This window comes from Pristis pectinata, chromosome 23 (genome assembly GCF_009764475.1).
Source record: "Pristis pectinata isolate sPriPec2 chromosome 23, sPriPec2.1.pri, whole genome shotgun sequence".
NCBI classification, from domain to species: Eukaryota; Metazoa; Chordata; class Chondrichthyes; order Rhinopristiformes; family Pristidae; genus Pristis; species Pristis pectinata.
The window spans coordinates 12,728,176-12,746,235 of NC_067427.1; the positions used below are offsets into that span (position 1 = coordinate 12,728,176).

The following is an 18,060-nucleotide window of genomic DNA, read 5'->3' on the forward strand; positions in this document are numbered from 1 at the left end:
AACTGAATTTGCTTTCACAACTCTTCCAAGATCCCATACCAGATCACAACTACTTTACCTTTGTCTCCTCTGGACATTCACCCCTTTCCACAGCAACACACGTTTACAGGAGTAGTGTAAACGTCCCAAAGCACTTCACACAAGTGTCACCAAATAAAATTTGATGCTGAGCCATCAGGATACAAAACCAAAAGTTTGGTCAAAGAAGTAAATGTTGAGGTGCATCTCGAAGGTGGATGAAAGGTTTATGGAGGGAATTCCAGAGCTCTGGACCTAGGCAGCTGCAGGCATGATCACCAACTGTAAAGCAGACTGAGCTCTCGGCACTTCATGTCTACCCCATGATCTAAGGTAAGGTCGATCAGTGGGTGTGTGGGAAGGTGTAGGTACACAGGTGAACCCACCACAGGTGAAGTCACAGATGGGAAGGAGAAAAAGCAAGATGGGCCAACATTTTTTGAGTCTGCTCTGCTGAAATCGAGCTTCTCACCCAAAGCCTGAATGCCAATTCTTTTCACGTACAAAATCTGTCCACCTGCCCTTTAATGTACTCGATGGTTGAGCATCCATGGTGCTCCAAGGCAGAGAACTCTAACCATTACAGTTTAGAGCATCGGCCGGTTTCTCCCCATTCGTCTTGTCAATCCTCAGCTCACTGCTCATTCTTGTAAAATTCTTTCTGAGTATAAACCAATCTCCTCAACTCAAGCCAACCTCTGCTGCACTGATTCCAAGGCACGTGTGTCCTTCCTTGGGTATGGAGCTCAAAGCTCCAGGTGTGCACCTACTGAAACCCAGTTCCAATAGGCTCTGTTATGTACTCTGGTCTCTTAGCAATAAAGCATTTGGCTTTCTGGTTACTTGCTGGATCTGCACTTTAATTTTCTACATTTTACAACCCCACGCACCAAGGTCCTCAGAAGAAAGAGGATAAGTCGTTGTCCACCCCTTCGTACCCATTCAGCTAAGACCTCGCAAGTTTCAACATTACACTGCACCGACCAGCTTCTACTCCACTTGCCTGACCTGCCCGACCCTCTGCATCCTCTGGTGGCTCCCATCCTGGGATTGCCAGCAAACCTGGATACCTGACACTTTATGAATGTGACAAGTTGATGGTTTTAGAGAGAGAAGCACCAAATAAATCTCAACATTTCTCATCAAAGTATTTCAGAAATAAGGTACAGTTTATTTAGGAATACATGAAAAAAGTACAGATTTATTTATACATTTGCTTACAGTAAACATTTACAATATATATAATTACAAATGCAATGATATGTCAGGCAAATCTCTTGTTTAAATATGTACAAAGTAAAGTGACAAATATTTTCATTCTCTTTTGGAAGCTGCACACAGTCACTACGAACATTTTTGTCATAATTATTAATATATACTTTAGCTCACTTCACAGCCTTTACGTGTTTAGAACAGTTTACAAGGGGCTGGTGCTGCAATGAATCAGTGCTGGCACCAGGGGGCAGCCAACACCAGAAAACTTTTAATACACGCACCAATATACAGGTGAGTTGGTAATGAGAGCAACACAGAGACTGGCGTCCAGCTACCCTACTGAGAACCTACTAATAAATCATGGAACCAGTTCTTAATTGAAATTTTTACTCAAACCGCAGTAAGACCTTGATGCTTTTTAATAATTACATAAATTCTGTTTCAGCTAATATTCGTTTTGGCAGTGAATCCTTTGTAAAACCATTGCAATAAATTCCATTATAGGGAGAGATTCTCAAGGTTTAATTATGAGAATATTTTATTGAAACAGTAATTTGATCTAATGGGAATTTCATGGCAAAATCATTTGTATCTTTTTTTAAAAAGTTCCACAGATTACGACAGGACTTTGTAGTGCCATTTGATCCTCGCAGAAAAACTATTTTGCTTCTTTGGGGATTGTGCACAAGCCGAGTTGTGCAAATGCAGTGAATTGATCACAGCAGAATGCTCTCCCGTGGATTTGCTGGCGTGGATGATGTTAGTAGCTGCCGGTATGACCAAAGCAGGGAAAATGAGACAGGACTCCCACTCCTGACTACGGCGGTGGCGAATGTGCATTGATGAACAAGGTTGCACTGGTTGTGTCCGTGAATCCCTGCATAATGAACCAACAACGGTCTGATACCGGGCAACGCGAAGAAAACTGGTTTGCGAAAAATGGAAGCGATTGCAGCAGTAATCCGTTGACAATGGTTACAGACGCATTGACTCTGGAAGGATAGTTTAAGATATGGGATGAGATTGGCAGGAGTGGGACGTTCTAATATGTGCACCGTGCGGTGCGAAAACGTGGGTCACATCCATGGGAGTTTGCCCAATAGCAACTAACTACTTTGGTGGGTGGTGGAGGGGTCGGTAAAGGGGGCACTGGAGACGCTCACGGAAGATAAATGAGTCACGGAGCCGAAGGCCCTGCTTCCATTGAGGAGTTTCTAGCCCGTTCATGTTGGACTCATGGGGGTCCCCAGGCTCCGGGTGAATAGTGGGGGGTTGGAGGGGGGATTGGAAGATAGTGGGGAGGGGGGAGGAGAGGAGAATTGTAAGGTGGTGGGTGGGCTACAGTCCACGCTGAGCTCTGTGTGGAACAAACTTCGTTGGGGCCAACCGGTTATGGAGCGCATCCAGTGTTTAAAGGTTTCACGACTATCCCCCACCCAAAACAAACCAAACCAGGCGGGGCAGATGTTACTGGGAGCAGGAACTACACGGGATGCGGGGCGAGGGAGGCTCATCTGTCCTCTGCAACCTTCATTGGCCAATGAAGGGAGAGACGGAACCCCCTTTGATGCGTTTTGTCTGTTTCCATTGTCGGTGCTTCGACACTTCCCGGCCGGGTGTCAATGGAAAGTCATCTGCCGGGGAAGTCGTTGCTTTGTTTGCATTCACGGGATCGGAGATCAGGACGCGGGCAACAGTCACAACACCATGGTCGGGATGCGGTGTGTCAGAGCGGCGGAGTGCGGCCCCGCCAGCGGCGGCGAGTGCGGCTGCAGGGAGCCGGGAGAAGGTCGGTGCCTGGCGCTCTTCTGGTGAGCCCGGAGTCCGGCTAACTGCGAGTAGGCGCTCTGGCACACCTGGCACTTGTAGGGGCGCTCGCCCGTGTGCAGGCGGACGTGGTTCCTCAGGGTGGAGGACTGGCTGAAGCGGCGGTTGCAGAAGCGGCAGATGAAGGGTTTGTCCAGGGTGTGGATGCGCATGTGGGAGCGGAGGTTGCTGCGGGAGTTGAAGCCTCGGTAGCAGATCACGCACCGCATCCGCCCCACGCTGCTCCCGCCGGCGCCGTCCGCCGCGCTCGGCTCATCTGCAGAGAAAGGGGAGAGGAACATGGTCAATGGGACCGCCCTGTGGCGTTGCAGAGATGCGCCCAGCTCTGGGCACCGTACAGTTCTGGGAGAGGTTTCAGCGCTGTTAAATCTCCAGTTAACCCTCACTGGAGGCTACGACTGTTCTCCTGGACTGGTGGGTGTTAACGGGAGATTTAGTGGCGGTGTACAAAGGATGTTAATATAAACTGCTCGCACTCTCAGACACCCCCACCCCCCTTCCAACAATCAACGTCTTCCCCAGTTCTGACGAAGGATCGCAAACCCGAAACGTTGGCAGTTTCTCTCCCCACAGATGCTGCCCGACCGACCGAGTGTTTCCAGCATTTTCTGTGGGTTTTTTTTAGTTAAAGGGTTTTTGCCCCCAACCCCAGCAGGAAGATGAAGTTTCCTTTAAGCTCAGGGGATCGGGTTCTGGGACGCGAGCGCCGAGACTGGTACAGACTGATCCAAATGGTAACGAGGAATTGATGGGCTTCGTCACATTCTGGTCATGTTAGCAAAGAGGGTGACAGATAGCCCAATGAACAGGTGGTGCTGGCAAAGAGGAGCAGCTCTCTTTGAGTCGGGGGTTTATTAAGCTGAGAAGGTATTAAGTAGGCAAACATATTTAAACCCACCTTAAATTTCAACCCCTATCTCCCAGCACCCCTCGCTCGGGACATCAGTATTTAGTAAGACCTCCCTAAGCCCCAGTCTCTATCGCCTGGTAGGGATGGGAACACCGCCATCTCCAAGTTCTCAATCTCCAAGTCACACGCCATCCTGACCAGGACAGATGGTAGCCTGGGCGAAATCCCAGAAAATCCCTGCCAAAGGCAGTGTGGGAGTTCCTTCGCTGCGTACACTGCGGTGATTCAAGGGAACAGCTCACCTCTCGGAGAAAACTGGGGATGGACAACAGATGTTGGCCTTGATGCCCATAGGGAATGAGGGCTAACGATTCATTGGCAGGGCACCAGCAAGAAACTAGTTACGATAGTGCCTCCCTAGTATGCTCACCCAGGTCAGAAACAAAGCATAGAATAACAATCCCTTTGCACCGGCGAATCACATATACCAGGCCAGGTGCTTATACTTGTACAGAGACGAGCACGGCCACTACTTGCTTCCCTTTATCTGCAGCATCGCACCGCATGGGTTAGACGCAACGTTTGCTCTGCATTGATCTCAACACTGCACCAACCACAAACGATCTTTTCCACTCCATATGACGTTTCTTCTATCTAATGACCTGCATGTACCACTAAGTAATTCACTGGAAAGGGAAGATTTCACCCAAATATGTTTCAGCTGGAAACCTTAAAGCCAACGGAGAAAGGAACTGTTTACAACTGCAGTTCAGATTGGGTTAATTTGCCAGTCCCGGAGACAGAAAGACCAACATGATAGCCCACGGCCAACCGACCCAGGGTGTTGAAAGGACAGTGATCGCCCACTGGGCACCGTCGCAGAGTGTGAATGGGCAACTTGATACCCCACTGAGCCAGAGGACATTGGCCAACCAGACCAAGTGTGACAGACAGCCTACAAAGGCAGCCAATCCGAGAGGGTGAAAGCATGAGGCAATAACCCGAGCTGAGTTAGACTGACCAGGTGTGAAAAAACAACCTCATAACCAAGTGAGTCACCCTCAACTAAACTGTGAAAAGACACTGATAACCAATCGAGCTACACAAACCTAAAGAACAATGCAGTAACCCACGGAGCCATTCCCACCTGAGTGTGACAGGTCTATGTGAGCCACTCTGCCTACAGTTCGACACCAGCCCCCAGAATGAAAGGACAATGTTAACCCACTGAACCACCCAGACCTAGACTGAAAGGACACAGAGGCAGAGTATGAAGGAGCAATGTAATAACCAGCTGAGCCACCCCATCACACAGTGAGAGGACAACGTGATATTGCACTGAGCCACCTGAGCTACAGTGTTATAACAAACTCAGATACTGTCCTACAGAGTGAGAACATACTGAAAGTTTGAAACAGTATTTTGGTAGACAACCAGCTCCTAAAATGGCCGTTTTGGTTTTAGGTAGGGTAACTGTGATACAAAGACCAAAGCAGCCTTGTCCTTTGGTATTGCACAAGACGTTAGATGTGAATAAGGTTTTCAATAGCATAAATTCTAATCCTTGGCCGTTACTGACCTGATCAACTAATTAGCCACTCTAAGGGAGGAGAAGCAATTTGGAAAAGGACATCGGGCAGTAATTGGTGCCCACTGACCTGCACCCAAACCAGGGGAAATGTCTTGGTTTTTTCTCTCACACAAATAAGCTGTTCAATGGCATATTGGAAGCAAACGTGAAAAGCTGAATATTACAGATGGGGCAGTTAGTGAATGTGCTTTAGAGTTGGAACAGGCTGGAATTCAGTGACAATATTGCCCCCAGTCTCTGAAACACTCTCTTTCCCGTCAGTCCCACCTTGGCTCAACCTTTCAACGATTCCGTCAGAACAGAATTCTTTACCACAACTTTGTTCGCCCGCCATCTCTTCCCTCCTGACTGCTGAGCATCGGTCTTTGATTTGGGAAGTTTTGTTAAAGCAGCATCACTGATGCTGATTGTTGCAACACACTCGCAGCATTAAATGAAGCTCCATCTCACCCATGTAAAGGATGATTAATTATCAATGCTTTTTTGATACTTTCTATATAAGTGGAGCCTCTTCCTATTCAACCACACTCCACTGTTAGACAACCATCAGTCTCTGTTTTATTCCATTGACATTAACAGTAATTACCATCTTTATTCTTTTTCTTGTGTTCCTCCTCTATCCCCGGAACCCCTGGAATTCCAAGGAATGTGTTCTGTGTATTTCCGTACCACACCAGCAGCTCCTGGTCCGGGGGTATTGTCTTAAGGGAAACAGGGAAGGAGAAAAAAAAAGGCTTTGTTTTAATGCCAGTAGCTATTATCGTAATGTGATGTTTAACGGCTGCCATGCAGTGTTACGTTTTATGCACACCTGCAAACATTTAAATCCACGATGTAGATACCACACATCTATTTGTTGTTTATCAAAGTGTGAGACATGGCGGGACATTTTGCTTCTTTAACCTTGGTAGAATTGCACCAGTCCGGTACAAAGTGCTTGGACGCCAGATAACCCACCTGTCACCCAAACTTCTGGATCAGACACGTGAAAGCTCCTGTAGCCCACCCCACGGAGAGTGGAGACTCGCTGCAGATCCACTCATTACTTCTGTGCAATGAATTGACCTGTACGATCGGTATGCAAGACAAGTTTTACACCGTACCTCGGTACAAGTGACAATAATAAACCAATTCCAATTCCAGCCCGGGGAGCTGAACGGAGAATAAATTCAGACAAGAAGAACAACTTAATCCCTACAGAAAGTAGACTTTAGACCCATCATTCCAAGTTGCCTTCAAGGTCTCAGACAGATGTTATAGCCCATTCTCCCTTCGAAGTGAAAAGGTCCGCAGCACAACATTGTTTAACAAAAGTACAACACGTCGTCATAAATATTCTTTAGAAGAATGCCCTTGAACTTGGTCAGGTGAGTAATGGAAGGGTTGCAATCCTAGAATAAAGAGAAGAGACAAAAATAGAACTAAAATCCCCTCCTTTCTGATATATCTGGTAGAAGGCCAGAGTGGTGAGTGCGTGGAATGGGCTGCCGGAAATGGTGGTGAAGGCGTATACGATAGGGTCTTTCAAGAGACTGTTAGGTCGGTATATGGAGCTGAGTAAAATAGAGGGCTGCGGGTAAGCCTAGTAATTTCTAGGGTAGGGACATGTTCGGCACAGCTTTGTGGGCCAAAGGGCCTGAATTGTGCTGTAATTGTTATATGTTCTATGTTAAGTGATTCTGCTGCAGTTCAATAGCTCAGAATAGCCATGGACTTGCAGATGGAGCGTGGCTACTTGGGCTCCTTAATTTAGCTCAACCAGTGACCTTAGGACTCACACGGGCAGCGGGCAGACCCTCACCAGAGGTGACATGCAGTAAATTAACGGCAAAATAAATCTCGCGGAAGACAGAAAACACACGAGCAAGCGCGATTCTGATATAACGAGCAAGTTCAGGAGACAACTGGTTAATAACACTGATTAATAGTGTCCTCTAGATTGTTCTTATGCGACAAATCTTCGCCTGTACTTTCGACACCAGGTCTCTTGAGCTGGTGACGCTGTGGCCGGATTCCAGTGCAGAATCCGTGCCGTGGCGCACCGGGGCCACGGGGGGTTTGGGGGATGGGAGTGGGGGGGGGGGGTTGTTTTGCGCCCGAGGGTCACAAATTCAGGATCAAGTAGACTGGGGAACAGCGAATTGGCGGCAATGTTATGTGTGGGTATTTGTCACTTAAAGTTGCCGTTTCACATCCGTAAGCATTAAACAGCCGATGCCAGTGAGTTCATGAACAAATCTCTCCTCTCCGCCAGTTCTACCTGCTCACAATATTCCCTTCACTAATCCTCAGTCCGGACCTGCGACCCTGGGGTCAAACTTCGGACCAGGAACGAACCCCACAGCCGGTCGCACTGCATCACACCCCCACCCTCGCCTCGGCGCGGCCGAGTGGCTTCAACCCAACGCAAACCGCACTCGGTGCCCGGACAGACCAGGGCAGAATTCAGAACGGGGATACGGAGTGACCCGGGATGGAGAACCACACCTCTCTAGATCAGACCGAGCCGGGAGAAACCCTGACACAAGCCTCCTCACCTCGGTGGCCTTGTAGAAGATGTTGTTTCCGATCTGGACCACTTCCAGATTCTGTTCCTGCTCGTTCCTGGCGCACTTGATGTAAGTCATCCAACTGCGGTGGTCCTCCTGGCTGGCGTCTATGAAGTAGCGCACCGTGCCATCGTCATTGAAAACCTGGGCCAAGTACGGCGAAGGAGAGGTTAACGCTGACCCGGGACACGGACCCCGCCCGGGACACTCACACCCACCCAGAACATTGCACTTCGTCCGGGGTGTCCGACCCAGGACCCTGACCCTCACCTGGGACACCGACCCGGACTTTGACCATCACCTGGGACATGGGTATTGATCCCGGATACCGACTGTCCCGGGGAGGACTCGCCCTCCGATGGAGCCGAAGGCCCAGGTCGGTCACAAACGGCAGGCGCGTTGTGAAGAGAAGAACTAACATTTTGCAGCGAGATTCTCAGCACAGGCCCTACTCCTTTCTGAAGAGCCCGTCCTCTGACACCCGCCCTACCTTTACCTCCGGGTGTGTCCTGTGATGTTACTGAAGGCGGAGTACCTGGTGTTCAGGGTGACGGACGTCCCGCTCCGGGATCTGCTGCTGGTGTCCCACAGATGCTTCCCATCTCCCCCACCACCCTACCCCCACGCCCTCTCCAGCATCCCCAACCTATCCACGCCCGAGTGTCCCACCCCCCAAGGTCCCAACCCAACTGCACCCTACAACGTAATGCACACTAAACCGCGGTTACCCCTCCAACTAGGTGAGAAATCGTGTTTCAACACAGACTAGATCCACCGGCCAGTTTCCACAGTAAGCTGCCAGTGAACTGGGCCAAAGAGTCTCACGCCAGCAAGGAAGCCATTCGGCCCTTCTTGTCGGTGGTATCTTCTAAAGGAGCTCTTCAATTTCATTTCACACGAAAACCCTGCCAATGATTCCAAGTCACCAGCACCCCGTGATCAGCACCAACAATCCCCAATGGCCTGCAGCAAAGGTTACTCCGAGCCCCGGTGACCACCCGAAACCCTGAGAGATTCCCTCAACCACTCAGCCATCCTGAAGGGTAGATCTGTGGCCCAGGAGGGAGTCACCTGGTTCGGGAGAGATAAGATGGAGGAGAGAGCTGACGAGTAAGAAAGGAATTTGAAAGAAGTGCAAATGTACAAAAAAAAACTAATAAACTTTCGTAAAAGGCTTGTAGGATCAGGCAAAGTGGACGCTGTATGGATTTCGTTTTTTTTTCCAACAAGATTGGTATTTAAAACGGTAAAACAGAAATTACAATGTCAAACGGATTAAAAACTTACACTGTCAGGAGAACGAGAAAGGCACAGCTCAAGGCACGGATCGACAGGTGGACGTACAGAGAGGGAGAGAGGGAGAGAGGGAGAGAGGGAGAGAGGGAGAGAGGGAGAGAGGGAGAGAGGGAGAGAGATAAAAGAGCGGTCTGGGGAAGTAAGCGGAGACATGACCGACCAAGTGAAAGGAGGAGTAAGAGATTAGGTGAGCGGGTCGGTGCCCCTCTGACCAGGTGAGCGGGTTAATGTCTCTGTAACTAGGTGAGCGGGTCGGTGCCCCTCTGACCAGGTGAGCGGGTTAATGTCTCTGTAACTAGGTGAGCGGGTCGGTGCCCCTCTCCTTACCTCCCACATGAGGTTGTTGTTCTTGAACAGATCCACGTGTTCCGGGGAGATCACTCTGCCGGTGAACGGTCCCATTTCGGTGCCGGGTTTAATCCAAGTCTTGGAGAAGATGCCGAGCCCCTCCCCGGGGATCGAGCTCTGGGCGATAATCACCTCGGACGGAAGCACCAGGCTCGACAGCTTCTGAACCTCTGAGGCAGGGACAGAGGAGGGAGGTGAGGGTTTAGCAACGGAACAAGGCACCGCGACCCAGAGACGAGAGCAATTCCCTCTTAAAGGTGAGGTCCGGGACAGGGAGAGATCGAAACAATATTCATTGGATAAATTACAAATAACGAACAATCACCCCTGCCCGAAACGGGAATGTCCAATTATAGATTATAGATATTAAAAACTAAAATAAGCGGAGATAATCGTATACCATTGGCTTTAGTTTAAATAAACGGGTTTCGTCTTTAGATTGGAATTCCACATTTTTGTGACTATTCACAGAGAGAAGTCCGCAAATTCATTTTGAGACACGGGACCGGTACGTTGGCTGGGGTCGGGCCGGGTTAAAGGTGCCCGGCTCACTGTGCGGGGCACTGAGGTCAGGGAGCTGACGGCCGGGGGTACCTGAAGCCCGGTGCGTGTGCGGGAAAACTGCTGAGAAAACGCATTCCTTCCCTCTGTCCGCACAGAACTGGCCCGGTCAACCGGAGATTCTACCAGGTCAGCTATCGGAGGAATGAAAAATGTCCCCGTCCATAAAACCCCCACAAATCCACCCGAATTGTGTCCCGGCTGTATCCATACTGCGGGCAGGTGGGTCAACTCAGCCATTGCCCCAAATAAGAGGGGGCGGGAGAGGGGGCAGGTCGGGAGCGCTCAGACAGCCTGTGAACCTGGCTGACTCGTCACCATCTCCCCCTCACCCCTGGCTTCAGGAGCAGCCTTTCCATCCCGAGACTTTACCCCGCCACCCGATGGATAGTACTGAATCCGAAACGAATTTCCTTTCAAAATAGGATTAGACCTCTGCTCAATTCTCTTGGAGAGAGCGGGGAGAATCGGGTCGCCCTTTCGAAGAGCCAGTACGGGCCCTGTGGGCCGAACGTCCTTGCTGCGTCCTTTCTCTCTGACTTGTGTGACACTTGAACCATTCAACCGCACTTCCCACCCGCAGAATATTTTTCGACTATTTCAGATTTTTAAAAAATCCATTTTATTTTCTATCGAACTCTTACAATGCAAACTTTCAAACGTTGTGTTGATATCCTATACCGTATATGATGTTCATCATTTGAACCCAACGCCGCGTTGATTCATTTTTATTACAAGGATCCGTCCATGCACAATTTGAAATTTGCAGTAAAAGAAATTATCGAAATATATGGTTTGCAAAATGCATAATGACCAAAATGTAAGAATTACAAATCTCACCAAAGTACTTGAAATAAAACCAAGCACGGTGTCTGTCTGCTGTGGGTAGTCCGGGTACACGGCTGATGTGCGTAGGCTCTGACAGTTCCCACAGATAGTTTGCAGCAGGATTTATGCCACTCACCTCCAGCGAAGGACTGAGCCAGCGCCTCCGCGGTGAAGGCTGTTTTCTGCCCGTTGTTGTTCTTCTCTTCGAAGAGTTGCTCTCCTAGGACGTTCCTCCAGCGGCCGTACAGGAAACTGTGGAGGATGTCGGAAGTGATGATCTCCGCCAGCGAGAAACCGTGAGGCTTGAAACCAGCCTTGAGAGTCAGCGCCTCGGACGGTAGCACGGAACCCATGGTTCGGGGCAAGTGGCGGTGGGCGCAGCAGACGTGGGGAGAGACCGAAGGAGAAGACAAGGACAGAAGTATCTCCAGCGAGCTCCCCCCCAAAAATTCTCAGCCCTCTTTATAGCCGCCTGAATGACCTCCTAATTGGCTATTAATGACCTTCTGACGTCTCAGGAGAGGCTGCTTACAGGATGGACCCTGTGGAGAGAGGGAGGGGAGCGGGCGCCCAGGATCCGTCCCATCAGCGCTACTCTGTGCACCTGTTGAAGGCGGCCGTCAGCCCCACAACCTCGCCAGCCTGATCCCTTTTTAAATTCGTGCACAGCCGAGGCACGGCACCCACCCTCCCCCCTTCCCCTCCCTCCCCACCCCCCCCCCCCCCCCCCCCCCCCCCGAGACTTCACCCTCTCTCAACGCTCCCTGAAGGTGGGGAACGCCGACTGCACCAACCACGTGCCTGCCCCAACCTGAGCCAATTTAGACTTCAATACAAGCGGCTCTCTCCCTGCGAGCCCACACCCAAATATTTCCAAAACTATAAGCATGAGTTCACGATAGGATTAAACCTTCCCGCTTTGAAACCCGTAAACGTCTTTTTCACACACACCCCCCCACCCCCCCCCCCCCCCCCCTTTCCAGTAGAAGAGCGAGGAGCAGCCCGTCCGAGATGGAGAACGAGCCCTGAAAGTTGAGGACATCGCCGAACCTCCGTCATTACCAGAGAGGAAAAGTTTGCAATTTAATATTCATTGCCACTAATCAGGCCGGGCGGCACATTGTCAGGAGGTCCACAATATTTGTCGGATTTTCAATAGTCCGCTCCCTTTCTCATCTTTGTAAATACATTTTAAATGTTACACAGGGGCGATTACAATGATTGATTTGGAACACAGAAGGCAGTCTGGTCCTCAGCGTCCCGCTGAGAGAACATCTTTATTCTCCCCTTTACTCTCGCTCTTTCCCATTCACGGCGATCAGAAATAATGTCAGGACGGATAAAAGTGAGGCAGATCGATTTTCACGCCCATTCCCGATGAGTTTTTTTTTAAATAAGAGCGATCTTTGACACCCAAAGACACGTTTCTTTTCTTCTCCCCTTCCCTCGGAGAAAAAAATAACGTCTCAAACTAAAGGACCTGGTCAAACCTGGGCATTGATTAGGTTGGGGGAAGGGAAGGCGGGGGTGGGTGGGGGGAGGTGGAATTATAAATTTCTAGAAATCTGCAAGAATACCAATTGGAGGTTACAGGCGAAAGAAATTTGCGGATGACTGACAGAGAAGGGCAGAGATTAGCGATAAAACAGCTGCCTCTTTGCTCTTTAAGACGCGGGCTCCCTCAGAAGGACCCTGCCAGGGTGTACACAAGCTGGGATGGGTTAGATTGAGCCTGGTGCATTTATTGCATCCAACAGAGGAAGCGGGGACAAGAAGATGATAAAGAAAGGGCTGGTCGGTTTGGGGAGAGCATCGGGCCCAGAGAAAATAACCCTGAACGGAGTGCGCAGTTAATCTTGGAATTTAATGTCAGATCGATTGTAAACCGCTCTCCACTCACTGTTGGAGGCGGACACTTGCAAAAAATTACAAACTCAACTGATTCGTTTTGAAGGTTACAAAGCAGAGATTCTCCGATACAAATGGGGTCTGATTTTCTTCCCTTCGAGCCCTCTGGATCCATTGGAAATTCCTGTCTGCCGGGCGACGCTAACACCCCATTTATACCAATTTACTTCTTATTACACTGAACGTGCCGCCGGTCCTGCCGCCCGCAGCTCACCTCAAACGCGGCAGTTTATTAAAGATCTCACACCATTATCAGTGGTCATTATTAAGCCTCGAACATGAGAACAAATAATCCATAAACTAAATACCAACAAAAACATTTAAAACTGGAAGAATTAAAAACTAAATTAGATTATTAATTGTTTAATGTTATACTTAAACGAATACAATAATATACAACACTTAAACGGAACCTATTACATATCTTTTGAAGGTATCAGATTGATATAAATTCTAGTTCGGGCAGACTCCCGGTTAGTTCTTTGAATTCTAGACTCACACTTCTATCATCCGTTAGTTCAACTCTAAATATTATTTTGTTTTGATATTCTTTTCCACCACTGACACACGGTCTGAGATCCAGTTTATAAACTCTGCGCCTTTCCGAAGGGAGATTTTTTTTGGGTCAACTCCCGCACGTATAATAAAACGCCGTTTATAGTAACTCAGCTGAATTGCAAAGGTTTCACCAGGCGCGGGTGTGAGGACTAATCCCATCAACCCTGTACATTATTGCCATTTAAACTGGTTTCTTTTGCGCGCGAGTGTTCGTAAAAATCTTCTCAAGCGGGTTAACATTGTTCCCGCCCTCAATCTGTCCTCAGTCAAAATTCAAAAGGTTATTTTTTCTTCTGTAACAGAAGTTAAACCGCACTCTCAGTCCATCGAGTGAATGTCTCTGTAATATAACGACGTTTCAGAGTAAACCTTCACAAGGGGATTAAAGACTCCGCATTTAAATAAAAATTTGGAAACGCGTAAATATATTATGGTTTTCGGGGAATCTTTGGTTTAATGACTCAAAGCGGCAAACGGCTGTTCCTCGCTTTCTAATGGAAAATGGCTACAAGATTGGGAGGACAATAGACTTCTGCAAATGTTTTTCAATAGATTAAACTCACTGAGTGGGCATATTTTAAGAAATAGCACTCAGGCCCTGAATGCAAGTGCAGGATGAAAGCCGAGTTAGGATTAATGGGTGGCGACGTGCCTTATTTGTTAGGATCAAATTTAATTAGCCTTGTACGACCCTCGACAGACAAAGGACCCTCAATATGTATCCAATTTGAAGCTCATTTTGCGGGGACTTGTGTGCAACAGGCTTCAAAAAAGTCAAAGGGAGGACGAAGCTGGGGGAACAATGAGGAGTTTGGGAGGCAGGTGACTCCCACGCGTAAAGGAGAATGTGTTCTGCCAGAGCACTGAACGGGAGACTTCGCCCTTCTTTCCCCACTCGCAGGTTTTTTTTCTCTCTCTCTTTGCAAAAAGAGATGAAGATCAACATGTGAAAAGACTATAAAACATAGAAAAGGTTGGCAGCGGCTTGTATAAAACAGCCGTTCTCAAAGCAGACACAGGGGCTGTGGGAAGATCGGCAAATGCTTCCCTGAGTGAGACGGGACCCGGACGCTGGCTCACAATCAAAGGTTATGATCAAAATGTAACAAGGCGGTGTTTCATTTTGGGGAATGGTCACGTAAGCGGCTGGAGACGGGCAGCTGGGGGAATGAGAGACAGTGGAGGGGGGAAGGGCACAGGGCCGGCGGGGGTCAGATGGAGGGAGAGGGAGGGAGAGAGAGCTGGAGTGAAGTGACAGAGGGAGAGTACGTGGGGAGAGGGACAGGCGGGGAGACAGGTAGATGGATGGGAGAGAGAGGGAGTGAGAGAGAGCGAATGATTGTAGTCAGACAGACATACAGTCCGCTAATCACAGATGTGGTGCCGTGGTAGCTACCTTTCACAGAGGTTGGCACGTTGACAGGCGAGGTCAGCTGCTGTTCCTCTGCGGGACGTGGGTGTTTGGGGTGAAGGTCCCCGGTCCGCCATCCGCGGGGAGACCGGGCGCTGGGAAGCCGCGAGTCCCTGCGGTCGGTGCCCTTTTCTCCCACCGCAGAGTCCCATTTACACATGGACGCGCCACACTCTTTTTTTTTAATTAATTCGACTTTATTTCTGTTTTTCTTCACGAACCGACCCCGTGGAAATTTACAGAACGTCACCCAACAGCGAGGAAGGGAAGCTTAAGGAGCATTCGTTCTCTTTCGAGTTTAATCGATATTTCATGGGTTAATCGATACCCAGTTAACGAGTGATACCCGGATTTTACTAATGACACTAATGGGTTAACTGATACCTGCGGGGAGGGTGTTATCGGGAGGTCTAACTGATAATCCCTGGGCTAATCGGTTAACTGATACCCGGAACTTTCTTTAAGGCAGAATTGACCTGAAGTTGACGCTGTCCGGGTGTTTGTAACACGCTGTTGGCCGGGACTTGTGCTCCGGCTCTCCCGTGAGCCCGATGTTAGCCCCGGGGTCCCAGGGTCTGAGGGAACAGGGCAGGATGTCCCCCGCCCCTGCCGCCCTCCGCACCCGGCTCTTTGACGGGGAAGGGTCCACAGGACAGAGGGGAGCGGAGGGGTGGGCAGACTTGGGTACAGGACGGTGGCATCCCACCCCTGCACCACATCACCCCGCACATCTGCCGGCTTCTCTCATGAACTTACTGCAGCAGCCAGGGTTTCCCATGCACCGACCGAGCGGAGGGTGACTGCGGAGGGCTGGTCCCGTCCCGCAAAGTGAGCCCGAGTTCCGCAACCCCCAGCACACAGTACAGAGGAGCGGCCGCCGTGGGTTGGGGGAATTATTCATCCAGTGGGAGGATGGGGTGAGAGAGGCGGGTGGCAACTCCTTGGTGGTATGTGCGCTCCCCCCCCCCCCCCACCAACATTTCTGCTCATGGGATCTTGCTGTGTGAACTGCGGCCGCCCGTCCGTTTTCATTGCCGTTCACTGCGTGTGGGACTAATTGTGAAAAGGCGCAGGGTGTATCCCGAGGTTGAAACAAAGGGGACACTCTCTTGTAGCGAGGGGTAGGCAGGGCGAGGGTCGGGAGGCAGGAACATGGTACAAACCCGAGAGAAGTGAGTGGGGGGGGGGCGTCCCAGCCACCACCCCCTCAACCGCACAGCTATAACCCGTGGCCCTGCCATATCTAACTTTGAACCTATTAGTCTGCCAGCCTTTCCCCAGTATGTCAAGAGAAGCTTACAAGCAAACGAAACGTTAACAATTGACAAATTTCATAACAGCAACGATCAACTTTAGCACTGCAGAACTTTTGATGCCTTTTAATACCTTGTTTATTAGTTTGTACTTTAAGGCTGTGGCTTTCACCAGGATCCTAGGTCTGCAGAGCTCTGACTATGAACCTCTGACTTGAAGGGTCGTTGTGGGATCTGATCCCGTCAGATCAACTTGTGATATCAAAACAGGGCCCATTTGCGCATGTTTTTCACGTGCAGAAGCACTTTTTTTGTACGTTAGATTGCACCCGCGGCTGTTTCTGGATGGATTGGTGATGGTTGGGGAATTGGAAACTCCAGGAACAATTCAACATATTTAAAGTTTGCTAGGTGCCAGACACATGAACTGGTTTGCAGGAGCCATTTCCACATTAACAACAAACATTAGCTGTGCAACCTACTACCTGAGTTTATAACTCACAGTATTACAGGGAGCAAACCCTGGAATAAGTGGGAAATAAACTTCTCTCTTTCTCCTGCACAATTCCAATACACCCCAAGGACAGCTCAAAGCTCAACACCTTATCTTCTGTTTTTGTACACTGCAGCCCCAAAGCTCTATTGAATTCAACAACTTCAGATAACCAGCCTTTCCTGTTTGCGTCAGAATGGGCCAATTCTGATGTAAGGTTATCCATCTGTAAAACTAACTTGGTTCATCTCTCTGTCTCCACAATTTGCTGAGTACTTCAGCATATCTTTTATTTCATATTTGCAGTGACTGCTGTGCTCTCAGTTGAAGCATTGTATTCTCTCTCTCTCCCCTCCCTTCTTCTGCCTCTATCTACAGTCCACATAGATTAGTTGTGAGTATCAGGTATTCATCTCCCTCTCATGGTTGGCACCAACCACATTTCTGTCACATGGACATTCTTGGTCTGCTCCCTAATAAACACTCCCTTTAATCCCTTCATCGCCTCCTCCGTATAACATAAAACACACTTGATATTCTCACTATTCCAATTCTGTTGGAATGTCATGAGCCTGAATTGTCAACTCTCTTCTCTCCACAGATGCTGCCTGAACTGCTGTGCATCCTCAACATGTTTTTATTCCCCATTGGCGACACTCCAACCCGCATCTCTTTGCCAACATGCTCCAGCATTCCTCCTTTGCTTTGCTGAAGTTGTGAATTGCAACTGCAGGTTGCACTGTTAACAGCCAGTTTCTGTCTGTACGTGAAGAAAATGCTTCTGCACACCAGAGCAGATTTCATGTGCATCTGGTCCTGAGCAAATATCAGACTTATTTTGCACCTGAAACTTCAACTCTTCTCTCAGGTTGGCCGCACCTATAGGGAGGAACGGACAAACAAATACTGGCTGGTTGTCCCTCTCTCCGCAGGCACTCGATCCTGCTGCAGAGCTCCGACATTTTCTGTTTTTATTTCAGGTTTCCAACATCTGCAGCTTTTTACTTTTCAATTCCCTCATGAGACATTGAGATTTTGCCCATCAGCTCCTTGCTCCACTTTTGACCACAAGCATCACTAACAAACATCACAGCATCTCCATAGTGTGCACTTCAGTGCAAGTTGTTGTGACCAGTGTCTTCTTAAGGGCAAGCAATTCATTAGCTTGGGGCTAGATTAGGACACTGGACAATCTCCAGGAATTAAGCAGGTAAAATTTTATGATGAGATTCAGAGTGAAAACTGCCCTAACATTTTTCTCTAGGTTCCCCCTTCCCCCACCCTCATTTACCCAATGTTTATGGGGTTCATTCAGTAGACACCCATTAAGCACACCAAAAAAAAAATGTGCACT

General features: G+C 49.1%; 1 protein-coding gene across 1 annotated transcript; it reads right to left on the reverse strand.

The window, feature by feature from the left end:
* Positions 1–1,171: 1,171 nt before the first annotated feature.
* Positions 1,172–11,519, reverse strand: prdm12b (PR domain containing 12b). Its single transcript, XM_052036902.1, has 5 exons — positions 11,220–11,519; positions 9,674–9,864; positions 8,039–8,194; positions 6,088–6,202; positions 1,172–3,316 (listed from the first exon to the last, which is right to left on the reverse strand). The coding sequence occupies exons 1-5, from the start codon at positions 11,434–11,436 to the stop codon at positions 2,931–2,933; spliced, it is 1,065 nt and encodes a 354-aa protein (XP_051892862.1). The 5' UTR covers positions 11,437–11,519; the 3' UTR covers positions 1,172–2,930.
* Positions 11,520–18,060: the final 6,541 nt, after the last annotated feature.

Coding starts and splice junctions, on each gene's coding strand:
- prdm12b (XM_052036902.1), bottom strand. CDS start 11,436: ATGGGTTCCGTGCTACCGTCCGAGGCGCTGACTCTCAAGGCTGGTTTC. Junction 6,203..8,038: donor TCTTCTACAAGGCCACCGAG/GTGAGGAGGCTT, acceptor GTTTCCCTTAAG/ACAATACCCCCGGACCAGGA. Junction 3,317..6,087: donor CAAGAAAAAGAATAAAGATG/GTAATTACTGTT, acceptor CTTTCTCTGCAG/ATGAGCCGAGCGCGGCGGAC.